Source organism: Arachis hypogaea, chromosome 11 (assembly GCF_003086295.3).
Source record: "Arachis hypogaea cultivar Tifrunner chromosome 11, arahy.Tifrunner.gnm2.J5K5, whole genome shotgun sequence".
Classification (NCBI taxonomy): Eukaryota; Viridiplantae; Streptophyta; class Magnoliopsida; order Fabales; family Fabaceae; genus Arachis; species Arachis hypogaea.
This window is the reverse complement of record NC_092046.1, coordinates 2,188,714-2,204,626: the sequence shown is the minus strand read 5'-3', so window position 1 is coordinate 2,204,626 and position 15,913 is coordinate 2,188,714. Positions and strand designations below refer to the sequence as shown.

Below are 15,913 nucleotides of genomic sequence, written 5' to 3'. Positions count from 1 at the left end.
TTAAATAAGGATGAAAGAACAAATATAGGAAAGGAGTGAGTGATGGGTGGGTTGAAGGTGTTCAACACTGTTCCTATGTGAAATGGAGATAATAATGGCCTTATCTATGTAGTAGTTTTGTGCTTGCTAGCTTATATAAGATAGGAGAACCGCATCCTACAAAGAAAGTCTACTTTGTTCCAACACTATTATTATTTGTTTCTCTTATAAAATCTATTCTCAAAGGAAAAGCATGTTTCTCAATCGTTTCTATGAATAAACTCAAATAATTTGGGATTAATTAGTATTTTATTTACTATTAAATATTCGCTATTAGTCAAGGAGTGTTATCAAATTGGTTCTGATCAATCGATTAAAATTTAATTGGTCAGGATTTGCAACATATAATGACCCAATTTTTAGCACAGCCAAATCATACAACATTCACACAACTCAAACACAAATAATCAAGATTAATTTCGTTACACCCTACCTGATTTTGCTGCTCCTAATTCGGTTAGACTTTCAGGTGGTCCTTAAACACTTTTTCCTCCTAAATCACATCAAGAACAACTTTAAATCCAAAAACTCTCAACTAACCAAATCTCACTCAGCATGTTAGGAAGTGATTTCTAACCTTAGACTTGCTGGAAATTCACGTTTATTAGCCCTCAAGTCAAATTAAGCATGATTCCTAAAGAAGAACATCAAGAAAACACATGTTTAAGCATGTTTCCTTGAAACCGAAGCAAAAGGGAGATGGTGCAGCCAACTCACCTTGATTCCAGTCTTGATAAGTCATATGATTATGTAGAGAAAGAAGAGAGGATCATTTTGGTTGGATTGAAATTTTGATTTGAGTTTTAGTTAAGCAAAAATCAAGCTTTGAAGATTTGGAACTAAGAACTTTTCTCTCTTTTTCTCTCTTGAGAATTTCGGTCACAAAGTGAAAATGAACCAGCCTTGGGGGTTTTGGGGGTGTAGGGTGAGTTGCGATTGGTTGGCTTGGAGGTGGATTAAAATAATATTAAAATATCTCAGGTGTATAACTATTAAAACTAGATGTATCGGAACACTTGTAAAAACATCTCTAAAAATTATTTTCTGAGCTACTAGCATAAATGACACTAATAACATATTATTATGAGAATAGAACATGTATGATGAGGCCTTAGCATTGCTAAAGTCATCAGAGAGTACTGGTGCTAAGCTGCACCAGTAAACTGTGAACCCGATTAAACCGATTTTCTGTTTTTAACTAAAACAGACCAAGTAACCTTATAATATCTTTCAAGCAACTTCTAATACTAATATAATGATAATATTATACTATTATCTTTCTTCTCTCATGAATCGAGTCCAGTTCGTCAAACTGAGCCTATTTACGAAAACTAGAATCAAAACTCCTAACCGATACGGTTCAAAAACTAGATTCTTCGTGATTGCGTTATCGAGCTAGACTCAGAAAAGGTTCTAACTTAAAGATGACATAATGACAATGAGGATTGAGATACTTGGTGATATAGCAGAGGTTCTCCCCTTACTGATCTTCTGGAAAAATCCGTATTTTCAGAAAAGATCCCACGTACTCGAAAATTGGGGTTGTTACACAACATGTTTCCCTCCAAACCTGAACCAAACCAATTTGATTATATTCAAATTGGTTCAGTTCAGTATGGTGAGCATTACTTGTTTAATTTTCTGTTTTTAAAAAAGGAATCTGTAATATGAGTAATTGAGACATGACTCACATTTGGAACATCGAACGCGATTTCTTCAAACTAAAAGCAAGTATTTCTTGTTCTGAGCTAAACGGACATTGACATTGAGAACCAAAATTAATTTTGAGTATCCAAACAGAGAGTTTTTCCTCAAAATTATGTTGGAGTGAATTTCAATGTCTGTTCTGGTTTTCTAACAGAAATTCAAACAAGCTTCATCGGTGAGACCATTTCCAATCGTCATTATCCACATCTTCTGCATCAGAAGTGTTATCACCATGATAATCATCAAATTCCTCATCAAATAGAGGATCAGCACCATCATCTTTGGAAAGGCCCTCATGCTCTAGATCCTCATCTTCATCACTATCCTTCTCATGCTCGCATTCTTCTGATTCGTGCTCAGAGTCTTTAACCTCTTCATCCTCCTCTTCAGAAATCTCTTCTGGATAATCATTCAGCGGATTGTCTTCAGCATTTGAATCATCAGTCTCGTAATCCGAATAATCTGGCCCATCATAATATTCCTCATCATCATTGACTTGGACTAGTGGATAGGAATATGAAGAAGAATCATCAACATTATTTACATCTGTCTCGTCCTTCACAGTATAGAAGTCATAGACATAAGCCTCTTGTTTGGATTGAGCAACCATGTCAGCTTCAATCTCTTCAGCAGCATTAGGAATAAACTCTCTCAGTAAAGGGAGGTAGCTAGACAAGAGTCTCTGATCCTCCAACGACAACTCTTCCTGTTGCACCTCTTTAGAGTTTTCTTCACTATCAACACGAACAATGTCATAGAACTGGCATATTTCTTGTAGTGATTTTTCTTGCTCTGCCGTTTTGCCACCCTTCCTTCTCTTCCATATTTGTTCAAAGCGAGCATCTTTTGCTGAAGACTCTTTTTCTTGTTTAGCTTTTTGCAACAACTGCTCTTGCTTATTATCCATTTTGAAGAAGTTCTTCTTCCTCTGCTCAATTTTCGATTTAGATTCAGATGCACCCCTCGACCCAGGATCCATGAAAGATTGCACAACATCAAAGGCTACTTCAGAGCTGCATATTGTTTCCACATGTTGCATGAAAACCTTCTTGTTACGAAATTCTACTTTTTGGGCAGAATCAGAGATTGACAAATTGCCAAAATCCAAAAGAGGGCGCTTCAATGGCCTCTCATTGATTTCCAGCCAGAAAGCATCAACTGGGGATTGAGAGGGTTTCCGTTTGACCCTAACGACGACGGGCTTCAGTGGCGGTGCAACTGAAGAGCTCTCAGCCATGGTAGCTATGTTCCTGCACAGTCTGTTCCAACAAGTTCAGAGAAGAGTGACTTTCCCCAGAAAGCCTAGTATATGAACTAAAACATGACTAGCTCTATATATTGAACAAGTTTTGGCACTTAATGAGTAACTTCAGAGGCATAACCCGTGGTGAGAATAAAATTCAGCAGCAATATAATACAATACAAGTAATAACAGCCACCAGTCCACCACCCTTCCCAAACCAAAAAGTTATATTATAGTATTGCTAGAAAAGATCTGCATGCAATAATCAAAGTGAAAACTAAATCTTAAATCCAAATTAAACTTATAGTTCAATTACCGGAAAAAAAGGAAAAAGAGAACATTGTTCAATTCCATCCAAACTAAAGCAAGTTAAATTATTCATAAAAGTTTCAAAGTAATAAATTTCCAGCAAGTAAAACTGAAGGGTGAAGACATTTTACCAAGTTCCCATAACGCAATTGTATTCTCATAATCCAATTGTATGAGATCAGAAATTTTAAGGTCATATATGCAGAACTACTACTTTATTTAAAGCTAAATATAGTATAGCACATAGCACGCAACGTATTAAGGCTAGCAATCAGTTCAGCAAGAACTGTTTAGCTTCTTTTGAAAGTTGATCTATATAATTGAGTTGGAATATGCTTAACTCCAGCGCATATTCTAGTTGATGGTGACAAACAACATTTAAGCGGCAAGCTGGAAAACCAGTTACATTTGCTCAAAACCAGAGACTAAACCATATTTCACACTAAGAGAAGAGTAATGCATACCAACATTCTTTGGAGACTATTGAACATGTCACTACCAAAATTTTCTGAATACTACTACACTCCTTGCCTTAAACAATATACAACGAAAATGGGCACAAATCATTTGTTTGTTTTAGCTATATAATGTCTATAGTTGTATCAAGGTTTTGAGTTTATTCTAAAATAAGGGGCAAATCAAAGAGACATTCTATCAAACAGGTTGTGAGCAATTTTGTGAACTCTAAAATATGATATCCTGAATAACCTAAATCATAGGAGTAAAGCATTTTTGTCAACCCTATTTGAATGAGTTGAATTTAAACACGCATGGCACATAGTTGCCATTGTCAACTTTATCTAGCAACTAGCTTTCTTCAGGAAAAAAAAAAGCAAAAAGAAAAATAATACCAGAGTAGTTGTGTTCGACAAGAAGATCCAACTCAAGCTCAATCTCTCTCTAACTCTTCGTATTGACGGACCTGGCAAAAATTAGGAATTAGGGAATTGATACATTGCGTTTCGGTTATTAGGAATTATGGGATTTTGCTTTGATTACGGTTTGGTACTTTGGTGGCAGAACTCACGAGACGGAGAGACCACGGAGCTTGAGGCGCGGTGAATTGTGGACGGCGGAACTCCAGGCGCGGTTAATCGAGGACGGCGGAGCAAGAGCTTTAGGCGCTGAGAATTGTGGACGCTGTGTGGGAGAAGAGAAGAGTGACGAGTGATGAGTAATGGGTGATGGAATGGAGAATTGAGGCGCTGTGAACGGTGAATGAGAGAGTGATTCAGGGTTTCGGAGTAGCGGGTGACGGAGGAGGTGGACCCCGGAGTGGGGAAAATGCTGATAGGAAACGGTGACGGCGAAGAAGTGGGGAGAGGGGGCGGGTTTTGTACTTTTGTTTGTTGTTTGGTTAAATTAGTAATTTTATAGCAGAATACAAGCATAAATTAGTATTTTTATAAACGGTTTTTCTAAGTAGATAAATAATGGGTTTTAAAATTGGTCCAATAAAATAAAAAAATACTCCACCTCAATTTATTTTTTAAATTCTAACATTAAGATAATTATTTGCACACCTAATGAATTGAACATCTAATTATTGTTAACTGTGCATAAGTAAACTGAATCAAAAAGAATAATCATTCAATTAATAATCAACATAACCATCTGCATACCTATTGAATTGAACATCAGGCATATGTTACTAGTAACTACTTAACCAGCCGCATAAGTATTAGACTAACCATTTGCATACTAGTGAACTGAACATCTGACTTATTATCCATTGATGACTAGGTGCGAATGAGAGGAATTGTCGTTGGTGAATGACGATGGAACATGACAAAGTTATTCATTCAAATTGGACTCCATTTACGTGCATGTGACGGTTATGCACGTATGAAAATGTAGGAAGACGCTGGACATCTACCGCACACGGTGAGGCTGCGATGGGGCCTGCACGGTTGGCGATAGGTGGGCAGTGGAAAGGAGGATGCACGGGCTTGAAGATGGCACAAGATCAAAATACTACGTTCAAGGTCATGAATCAAGAGTTTGTCAAGTTAGATCGCTTTGGCGGAACAAACTTTAACCGTTGAAAGGACAAGATGATGTTCCATCTTTCGGTTCTCAATCTTGCATATGTGATTGACCCAAAGACTACACCAATTGCCGATGCCACTGAAAATGTCACACCAGAAGAGAAAGAAAAGATTGTTCAATTGAAAAAAAAATGTGATGAAGATACTTTCGTATGTCGAGGTCATATTCTCAACACTTTATCCGACGGACTCTATGATCTCTACATGTCAATTCAATTACCATTGGAGATTTGGAAGTTTTTGGAAGAAAAGTACAATATCGAACGACAAGGAACAGATAAGTTTATTATGATGAAATATTTTGAATTTATTATGAATGATACTATGCCTGTCTTGGATCAAATTCATGAATTACAAATCCTTGTAAGTAAACTTCGTGATCTACAAGTGGTGATTCTTGAATCATTACAAGTTGGAGCAATTATTTCAAAATTGCCTTCATCTTGGAATGGTTATAAGAAGAAACTTTTACATCTTGGTGAGGACTTCACAATTGAGAAATTACTAAGGCATATACGTATAGAGGAGGAAACTCGAAAATGTGATGCTATGTATCTTTTTCAAAGTTCAAAAGTGAATCATATTGGTGAAAACAACACCAATAAAAAGAAAAGAAAGTTTTCTAAAGATTTAAAGCAAGATAAGAAGAGACAAAGAGAGTGCTATCACTGTCAAAAGAAAGGACACTACATCAAAGAATGTAAACTTCTGAAAAAGGAAGCACCAAAAACCAACTTAGTAGAAGAGAAGGATCTAATTACTATGATTGCAGAAAAAGTACAAAATATGCATATTGGCATGGTTTCAGGGTTAGATTCTAGGACTACTGTTCACGTTTGTAATGATTGCAACCAATTTAAAACATATGAAGAAGTGAACAATAGAGAAGTTTTGATGGGCAATGGCAACTCAGCCAAAGTTTGTGGTCAAGAAACTGTGGAATTGAATTTTATATCTGGAAAGAAATTAAGTTTAATAAATATACTTTATGTTCCAGATTTGAGAAAAAAATTAGTTTCTGCTAGTCTCTTGTGTAAGAAAGGATTCAAAGTTGTAATGGAATCCGATAAAATGGTCTTGCTTAAGAATGATGTATTCATAGGAAAATGATATTGTACTGAAGGCATGTATAAATTTGGTATTAATAAAGTGAAATTTTTCTTATATGTTGTTGATTCTTGTGATTTATGGCATAGTAGATTAGCACATTTAAATTACAAATCCATTGAATATATGCATAAAAATAACTATACTGATTTTAGTAACAAAGATTTTAATAGAAAATGTGATATTTGCATACAATCCAAAATTACTAAGAAACATTTTCCTAAAGTTGAAAGAAATACACATTTACTAGAATTGATTCATAGTGATATTTGTGAATTAAATGACAATATTACTAGAGGAGGAAAAAGATATTTTATAACCTTTATTGATGATTGTTCTAGATTTACTTATGTGTATTTGCTTAGAAATAAAGATGAAGCTTTTGAATTATTTAAAAAAATATAAAATAGAAGTAGAAAATATGTATGATAAGAAAATAAAAGTTTTTTTGCTCTATATACTCCGCAACAAAATAGTTTGGTAGAAAGAAAAAACCGTACCTTAGTGGATATAGTTAATTCAATGTTATTAAATGCAAAATTGCCTTATAATTTGTGGGGTGAAGCATTATTGACATCATATCATATCCATAATAGGATAGCATCAAGACATAGAAAGGTTTCTCCTTGTGAAATTTAGAAAGAAAGAAAACCTAATTTGAATTATCTTAAAGTGTGGGGGTGTTTAGCCTTTTATCGAGTTCCAGATCAAAAGAGAATCAAATTGGGGCCAAGAGCCATAAAATGCACTTTTATAGGATATGCTCAAAATTCTAAAGCATATAGAATATTAGACTTAGTGTCTAATGTAGTTGTTGAATCAAGAGAGGTAGAATTTATTGAAAATAAATTTATCAATGATTCAACTTCTAATTCAGAATATTCCCAAAATAATACAAATATTCCACGAGAAATAGATAATCAAAATAATAAACGTCTAAGCGACAAAGAGTTTATTGAACCAAGAAAAAGATTGAGAGTAAGAAAAGAAAAGGACTTGAATCCATATTTTATTTCTTCTCAAACTATCACCTTTTTGGTAGAAGGAACTAGGGATTCTATGACAAACAAAATTCCTATTGTGATGAATATAGAGGGTGTGTTCAAAGAGGCTATGGCTTAAAGGGATTCTGCTTTTTGGAAAGAAGCAATAAATGATGAAATAGACTCAATATTATCAAATAATACTTGGGTCTTGTTTGATTTGCCTCCAGGATCAAAGCCTATAAGATGTAAGTGGGTATTTAGAAGAAAGTATAACACTGATAGTGCATTACAAACCTTTAAAGTAAGATTAGTAGCCAAGGGGTTTAGACAACAAGAATGTCTAGACTATTTCGATACCTACGCACATGTGACAAGAATGACTTCTATTAGGACTCTTATAGCATTAGCATCCATTCACAAGCTTTATATACATCAAATGGATGTTAAAACAACTTTTCTAAATGGAGATCTTAATGAAGAAATTTATATGGAGCAACCGAAAGGCTATGTGCTACTCGAAAATGAAAAGAAAGTTTGTATGGGCTAAAACAAGCGCTTAAATAATGGCATGAGAAGTTTGATTCAGTGGTGTTATCAAATGACTTCTCACATAATAGTGTGGATAAATGTATTTACTCAAAATTTACTAAAAATGATGGAGTAATCATTTGTTTATATATTGATGATATGTTAATCATCGGAACAAATTTAAAAGGAATTCGTATAACAAAGGAGTATCTAACTTCTAAATTCAAGATGAAGGATTTAAATGAAGTTGATACAATATTAGGCATAAAGGTGTAAAAGAATGAATTTGGCTTTACTTTAAGTCAATCTCATTATATCAAAAAGGTATTGAAAAAATTTGATCATCTCACAATTAAAGAATCCAATATGTCCTATGATCCTAATCTTAAATTAGAAGGAAATATAGGAAGACCTATAGCACAATTAGAATATGCTAGTGCTATAGGAAATTTAATGTATGCAATGCATTGTAATAGACCTGATATAACATTTACGGTGTGCAAATTATTAAGGTTTATAGGAAAGCTTAGCAATCAACATTGGAAAGTTATAACAAGAGTTCTTGGTTATCTCAAGAAAACCATAAACTTGGGATTACATTATAGTGATTATCCCGCAGTTTTAGAAGGTTATTCTGACGCAAGTTAGATTACAAATCTTAGTGATAACAAATTCACTTCTGGATGGATTTTCACCATAGGTGATGGAGCAATAAGTTGGGTCTCAAAGAAACAAATATGTATTACACATTTTACTATGGTGGCTGAGTTTGTAGCTTTATCAGCCGCAGGTAAAGAAGCGAAATGGTTAAGAAATTTGTTATATGATATAAAGTTGTGGCCACAGCAGACGACAACCATTTCAATCTTCTGTGATAGTGAATCAACCATGTCTCGAGCATATAATAAGGTTTATAATGGAAAGTCTAGACATATAAGTTTGAGACATGAGTTTGTGAGGCAACTAATAGATGAATTATCATCACCTATGTAAGATCTCAACGAAATTTAGCAGACCCTTTGACTAAAGATTTGTTAAGGGATAAAATCAAAGAGACTACTGCTAAAATGGGATTAAAACCTATTATTGCTAAATGATGAGAATCCAACCTTATTCTAGTAGACCACTAGTTTCAAGGTTTAATGGGTAACAAGAAGTTATTTAGCAATTGGAACACTAAAGTATAGGATTTAGTGCTATTTACAATAAATTAGGAGGGTGAGTTAAAACTTTTAATGGAATGATAATATTATTTATCAAAAGATTTCACCTATATGAATATAGGAGTGGTGTGGCTCTAATCGAGAATTTTTAGAGGTTTTATTCTCGTAAATATTCATGAAACCAGGATGAGTACAAGGCCATATAAGTGCTTAAAATTATAAACTCTTGAACTTTGAGGTATAAATAATGTGTGTGATTTTTGGTACTAACATATGGAGTATAGGTTCAATCGATTAGATACCTATTACTTCGTTAGAACTTTAAAATTTACACTAAAAGAATGTTTAATTTTAGTGACACATTCTTTATGCATATACTTGTATAATATTTAAATTTTGTAAATAGTAGGGGATTGAAAAGTATTTACAAATTAATATATTAATATTAAATATATACGGTTGAATAATTACCGTTTACGGTTTAATTCTTTCTCTAACGGTTGTGTACCTACATGAAGAGAAAGTATTGGGAACCAATACTGATGGTGTACAATATGTACAATGGATTTAAAAATAAAATAAAATTATAATTAAAAATTAGTTCATTAATTAATTATTTAATTTCAACTTTTAAAATTTAAAAATTAAGATAGCATTTAAACCCATTCACACTACGTACAGTTATTTCTAATTTTACCGTAACCTCCAATACACGTCCAAAACTCACCGTCATCTTCTCCGGTCCTCACCTCGCGTCACTGAATTCCTTGTTGGCCATACCGACGCCGCTGCATCCTCCCACCGACACCATCCTCACATCCGCCGGTCAGTCTGACGCGCCTTGCCCTCCGACGCTCAGCCTAACATTGCTGCCGCTATTTTCGTGCCTCTCTTTCGAATAGGCTTCGCTTTCTCCCATTCCTTCAAGCCTCTTCTCACCGATGATATCACCATGCTCTTCTTCTTCGAATCCAAGTATAGTTAGCTTCTTTCATGATTTGAGCCCTATGCTTTACAACAATGTCGCTTTCGTCATGACTAGTCCTTCAAAACTATGTTTCACCACAATAGTTGTTTCTTTTGTTTATTCATCTTCTTCTTCTATTTTAATGGTCAATTTAAGATGGTCATTTTAGTAGGTATACGAATGGTTATTTTAATTTTTATGTAGATGATTATTTTGATTGGATTTGATTTAGTTATATATAAGTAAAATATGTTAGATGTTCAATTTATTAGGTATATGAATAATTATTTTTATCCTTAAATGGATGGTTATTTTTATTAAGGGTGAGTGACGTGTGGCAAGTCAAGTAGTAACGGTGAAATGGGATGATTATTGATGAAGGTGGGGTGGTCGCCAGTTGAAAAAGAAGAGAGTATTGGATGATTTCATATGGTTATTTTTTTGAAATAACTAATTGAATTTTTTAAAAATTTGAAATTTGAAATTGGAGGTGAAATAACTAAATGAGAGTTTTTGAATTTATTATTTATCTCTATAACTAACCCATTGTACACATTGTCAAGATTCTTCATTGGCTCCCACTCCTTAGTGGAATTCTTTTATGAATGCTTGTTAGTGTATGTTAACGGTACTTTGTGCCTATTCAAGGAATAATCAAAAGTCACATCTATTCATTATGTAACTATTCAATGAATAACCAAAGATTACATCTGTTCATAAGTTACGTGTGACTTTTGATTCTCATACATGCAGCATAAATATATATATGAGTTACCCATTGATCAACATAGTATGTAACAAAATAATAACAAGTACTAAGTGTACATTTGATTTTAACTACTGAGAATTTTCTTTGTTCAAGAGAGTTAAGAATTTCTTATTATTGCTAACTAAGAAATTCTTTGGTTTCATTGTATTCTAAAAGAGTATTGTCATCAACCCTATAGCAACTAAGTGTGAGAACAAATATCTCTCTAAAAAAAACGATCTAATTGTGCCTTAAAACCACTACACAAATATAAGATTTTGTCATCTTACCATCTTCGTATACCCAACATAAAATACAAAAAGTAAGTCGAAGGGGATCAATTTTGCATGGTTCATTCCTCCTACATATGGCATGAATTCTAAAGATCATTTTAGATACATTCATAAAAGGATATCATTATTACTATTTGGTTAAATCACTTTATCTACACAGTCGTAGGTTATTGTACATATATCCTAAACCCTAAAAGAATTTGAATTGTTACAGTGTATGATGGATGATAGTATCTAGCTTTGGATATCTCATCATAGATCATCATAAATAAATGTAACATGGACCATTCTATTGAGGTTTGTGTGATTTTGACATCAGCTTTTGCTTGGACAAGACCTCAGCAATAAGTTGGCGACCAAATAAGTGTGAATTCTTGAGGATTAGGTTCCTTGTTGATGAATCAAGCACGTAGCCTTGACCTGGCATCCATTGCAGCAAGTGTAGAAGCAAGTCCTTCTTTTCAGGATGACCTAAATACCGCGATATAGCCATCTGAAATAAATCCTGTACAAGAAAAATATATGATTGGTTTTGGAGTAAAAGTTGAAACAATGAGTTAATACTTAAATTTATCCCTGAAAGATAATCCGTTTTTCAAATTGGTTTTCGAGAGATTTTTTAGTTATATTAGTCTTTGAAAGATATACTCGAAAGACAAATCAATAAGTGTTGTGTGGCATGATGACATAACAGGTTAATTTCATGTGTCACAAAATGATTGGTTGTATCTTAACATGACATGGATGTAGTTGGCCACAAATTAAATCACGGATATAAACCCATAAATAAATTGACATTTCGATGATGATATTTGAATTTGATATACCTGATCAATCTTGTAGCCACTATCTTGGAGGGTCTTCATAACATCATTCATCAAGTTGATGTTACCAGACTTCAGAAATGCACATGCAAATTTTCTGATGGCAGCGCGAGAAATGTAGGTTGCATTATCCTGAAGTGAATAAGGCTTGTCAGACAAAATTGCTATACTACAAGAAAATTTAAGATTTGTGTGTTCCCAAAATCTGGTATAACTATACCTTGACTACCACATAGGCATCTTTCAAAAGATTTCCTGCTAGCAGAATGTGTAGAATCTTCTCATGAGTTGCCTTGCACATCGTTCTCTTGCTATACTTCAACATATTATAAACGGAAAATGCCTCAACATAAGCTTTGATTCGACCAAGGTGATATATTAGAGTAGAACAGAGTTCCTACAAAAAAAAAGGAAGGCGTTATATGGTAGAGCCTGTTTCTTTTTTTTAATGTTAAACTTCATCTTCAGAAACTCTTTCCTTCTCCCTGTTATTCATATTGACATTTTGGTAGAATAATAAACTTGTACACATAAATCTATTTGGGCAAGACAGCAGAAACATACAATAGGTCTATGCTACAAAAATGTGAAATTTGGCCGACAAGGATGCAAATATCATAGATGTGGGTTTATATTAGAAAAGATTTTATTGTAAAAATTGAAATGATAGATTTAAACTGACTAAAAGACAAGTTCAATCATACACAGATTACAAAATACATACCTCTGCTGGTTGATAGCCTTTACTAATCATGTCTTCCATTGTTCGAAAAGCTAATGGATACATCTTTTCCCTACAGAAATATTTGATTAGTATATTGAAGGTTTTGTAGTCAGGACTGATTGCCATTTTATCCATTTTTCTTAGTGTTTCCATTACGCTTTCCATTTCACCAGCTCTGCAGAAAGCACAGAGCATTGAATTCAAAATAACTATGTCGTATTTGTCCGAGGTTGCTTCAAAATCATTTGCCAACTGCTTTGCCTCCCGAAAAAGCTTGGCTCGGCAATATGCTGATATCATGATACTGTGCGCATAGCCATCTACATAACGAAATTAAATCAGTAAATTGCTAGGATATGGAAAAAATAGTTATTAAAGCTGAAGCTAAACATGAAAAAGGAAAACAGCTCAGCTATGAGTTGTAAAACAATATATGTATCATATGTATTTCCAGAATTTCAAAATATTTCTAGATGTCTTATTGATCTATGTTGCATATGTATCTGTGTACAGTTTTTGGTCCCTAAAAACCCATGGCACTAGTTAATCTAATGCTAAATACATCTTTCTGTTAACGAGAAAGTCCACAAAAAAACTTACCAGATTTGACATTGTTTTTAATCATTTCATCAAAAGTTAGTTTAGCTTCTTCAAATTGTCCTGCCTTAGCTAGGCCGTCCATCAATATACAGTATGGCATCTATGTATAAATTTAGATTGATTAGTCAAATAAGTCAAGATAGAAGAAAGAACAAAAATTTAAAAGTATATATAAATTAATCCTGTGAAACAATGATAAATTTTAGTCATCGACAAAGTAATATAATTAATTAATGATAAACTGTATAAAATAATTTAGTAATGTGTCAGAGTCAAATAAAGCAAACAGCTCCCTGTTTTAAGTTCGAAAGTCTTTTTTACCTCATCTTCAGCATAGCCCAAAGATTTTAGTTCAGCTAATGATTCTCTGGACTTCTCAAACAATCCTCCTTTAACATAAACCTTTAGTAAGGTTGTCAAAATGACCTGCATTTCTTTTTTATATTGGCATTAGTCATTCATATTTATTGAATTCTTTATTTTCAGCAGAATATTAAAAAGCAACATATAGAAAACAAATATAAGATTTTGTTTGCAATAAAAATATAAAACAGAAAATAGAAACACCAATGTGGCAAACATACATCTCATCAAGACGCGTAACAAACCTTGTTTGGTACTAACCCTTCAGATTTCATCTGTTTAACCAGCATATCAGCTTTTTTGTAGTTTCCACATGCTGAATACGCGTTGAGCAAAGAGCTATAATGATAGACATTTGGAGCTTGACCTTCATTCTTCATCTTGTTAAAATAGTATTCTGCTTCTTCCAATTTACTATTGGAAGCACACACTGCTAGAATTGCCCCGTAAATTACTCCATCCATCTGCAGTTCATTGTGTTGCAATTCCTGAATTAGCTCCAGTGCTTTAGGATATCTGTCATTAACTTTAATGCAACCTGAAAGAAGCTAAGGATGATAACAATACAATTAGATCCAATAAAAGAAGAAAAAGAAGATATATAATGTAAAGTTAGGATTGGTATATGTTCCGACATGAACTCCAAAAGAATAAGAGTCAAGAGTTCTGGAGGAGAATCAATAAGATATTACTAAGGATTGGGTTGTTGACGGTGCTCTCCTTTTACATAACCTATGAATGATATATAGTTCATTGTTTTCCAAACAATATTTCTCTCATATGATTTATAATCACATACCGTGCTATATGTAACAACATCAGGGACTAGACCATCTTCTTTCATCTGCTGGAACAGTTTCAGAGAAGTATCGAGCTTGCCCTTCCTGACCAGAAAACTAAGAACAGAGTTACACACATAGACATTGCTCTTGATTGATACATCTTGAATGCTGCTGTACAGCTGCAACATCTTAGCCACATCGAATTTACTTGCCATGAACCTCATATAATGAGAGTAAGATGATGCATCAAGCTTGTCATTTTCTTGCATCCATGAAAATAGCTGCAAATGCATATAGTAAAATCATACAATCTACAAGTTAATTCCGAAACTAAACAAATATATCCAGGGAAATAGGATTTACAAGCACCTGAGATGCGTGTTCGGATATGTTTGCATTGCCGAAGTGGTGCAAAATGGCATTTAGGTCCTTAACTGTCAAAATTTCTCCTACCCTGTGGTGAAATAGAAATTTTCACAGAATGAAAAAATAGTCATGTACATGAAAAACTCAAATCCCAGTCTAAGCACTGATACTTCAAAATAGTTGTCATAAGCTACTTTCAGGAGTTCTTTTAATGTGGAATTCTATAACAATAATCATGTAAATGCATGTTAGTAAGTATATGCATTTAAATAACAAACTTCTATTATTTTTATTTTATGAAATTATTGTATATTTGTTATCCTAATGCATAGGGCATTTATTCAAGAAGGTAATTCCTAACTAAAACTGTTTAATAACGAACTAACTAACTTTCTAAGGATGACAGGTGACAGTAACTGTATAGAGAGAGAACCTTGCAAGAGCAGAGGGCAAATGAGAAGCTTGCTGAATTTCAAGTTTGGCGGAATTTCTTGCGGAGAAGGAATTGTTGGAATCCTTTCGAATTTTCATTACTCGGATGGAGCTAGAGCTTTGACTATGAGGTGGTGGAGTGGTGGTGGAAGTGGTGGTGGTGGTGGTGGAAGTGGTGGCTCTTGGTGGTGGTGTTAATGGGCGAAACGCTAACCCGGATTGGGAAGGAAAAGGAAGAACCACCGATGATGATAATGAAAATATCTGAATCTCCATAGCTGTTAGCGTAGCAGCATTCAGGTGTGCCTGCCAACTGTTTGAGAAAAATGCCCAAAGAACCGTTGGAATTAGAGGACAGTGTATTTGTTCATTGGGCTTATCAAGTCCTCAATGCTCAACCAAGTCATAAGCATGCTTGGTTGATTTGTTTTGTGTCTGTTTTTTTGGGCTTCCCTGTGTGTGGGCTTGGCCCACCCTGCTCCTTGTAGTTTGTTTTTTATCAAATAGATTGGACTGGCTCCAATCCTAAGCACTACAAACACACTATTTACTATTTAGTCTAGCCGAGTCTCATATCCGGATATACTTGTTGAAAAAGAATGGGGCTAATATTCACGTTAGTTTTTGTAGTTCTTTTTTTGAAGACTAGTTTTTGTAGTTATATTATATACGATATAAGATATA

The 15,913-nt window shown here is 33.9% G+C and overlaps 2 protein-coding genes across 5 annotated transcripts; both read right to left on the bottom strand.

The window, feature by feature from the left end:
* Positions 1–1,731: 1,731 nt before the first annotated feature.
* Positions 1,732–4,673, bottom strand: LOC112719837 (RNA-directed DNA methylation 4). 3 transcript variants are annotated; one of them, XM_025770553.3, is made up of 3 exons: positions 4,298–4,673; positions 4,150–4,220; positions 1,732–3,005 (listed from the first exon to the last, which is right to left on the bottom strand). In XM_025770553.3, exon 3 carries the CDS (start codon positions 2,981–2,983, stop codon positions 1,916–1,918), a length of 1,068 nt encoding a protein of 355 aa, XP_025626338.1. In that variant the 5' UTR covers positions 2,984–3,005; positions 4,150–4,220; positions 4,298–4,673; the 3' UTR covers positions 1,732–1,915. The 3 variants fall into 3 exon arrangements, with proteins under 3 accessions (XP_025626338.1, XP_025626337.1, XP_025626339.1); XM_025770552.3 differs by having other exon boundaries at positions 4,308–4,673; XM_025770554.3 differs by having other exon boundaries at positions 4,326–4,654.
* A 6,561-nt stretch (positions 4,674–11,234) lies between these two features.
* LOC112719836 (pentatricopeptide repeat-containing protein At1g10910, chloroplastic) lies at positions 11,235–15,817 on the bottom strand. Of its 2 annotated transcripts, XM_072206281.1 has the most exons (11): positions 15,231–15,629; positions 14,801–14,885; positions 14,651–14,712; positions 14,449–14,533; positions 13,895–14,197; positions 13,608–13,712; positions 13,287–13,386; positions 12,687–13,006; positions 12,183–12,359; positions 11,966–12,094; positions 11,235–11,643 (listed from the first exon to the last, which is right to left on the bottom strand). In XM_072206281.1, exons 1-11 carry the CDS (start codon positions 15,503–15,505, stop codon positions 11,428–11,430), a joined length of 1,857 nt encoding a protein of 618 aa, XP_072062382.1. In that variant the 5' UTR covers positions 15,506–15,629; the 3' UTR covers positions 11,235–11,427. The 2 variants fall into 2 exon arrangements, with proteins under 2 accessions (XP_072062382.1, XP_025626336.1); XM_025770551.3 differs by having other exon boundaries at positions 14,449–14,712; positions 15,231–15,817.
* Between the last annotated feature and the right edge of the window lie 96 nt (positions 15,818–15,913).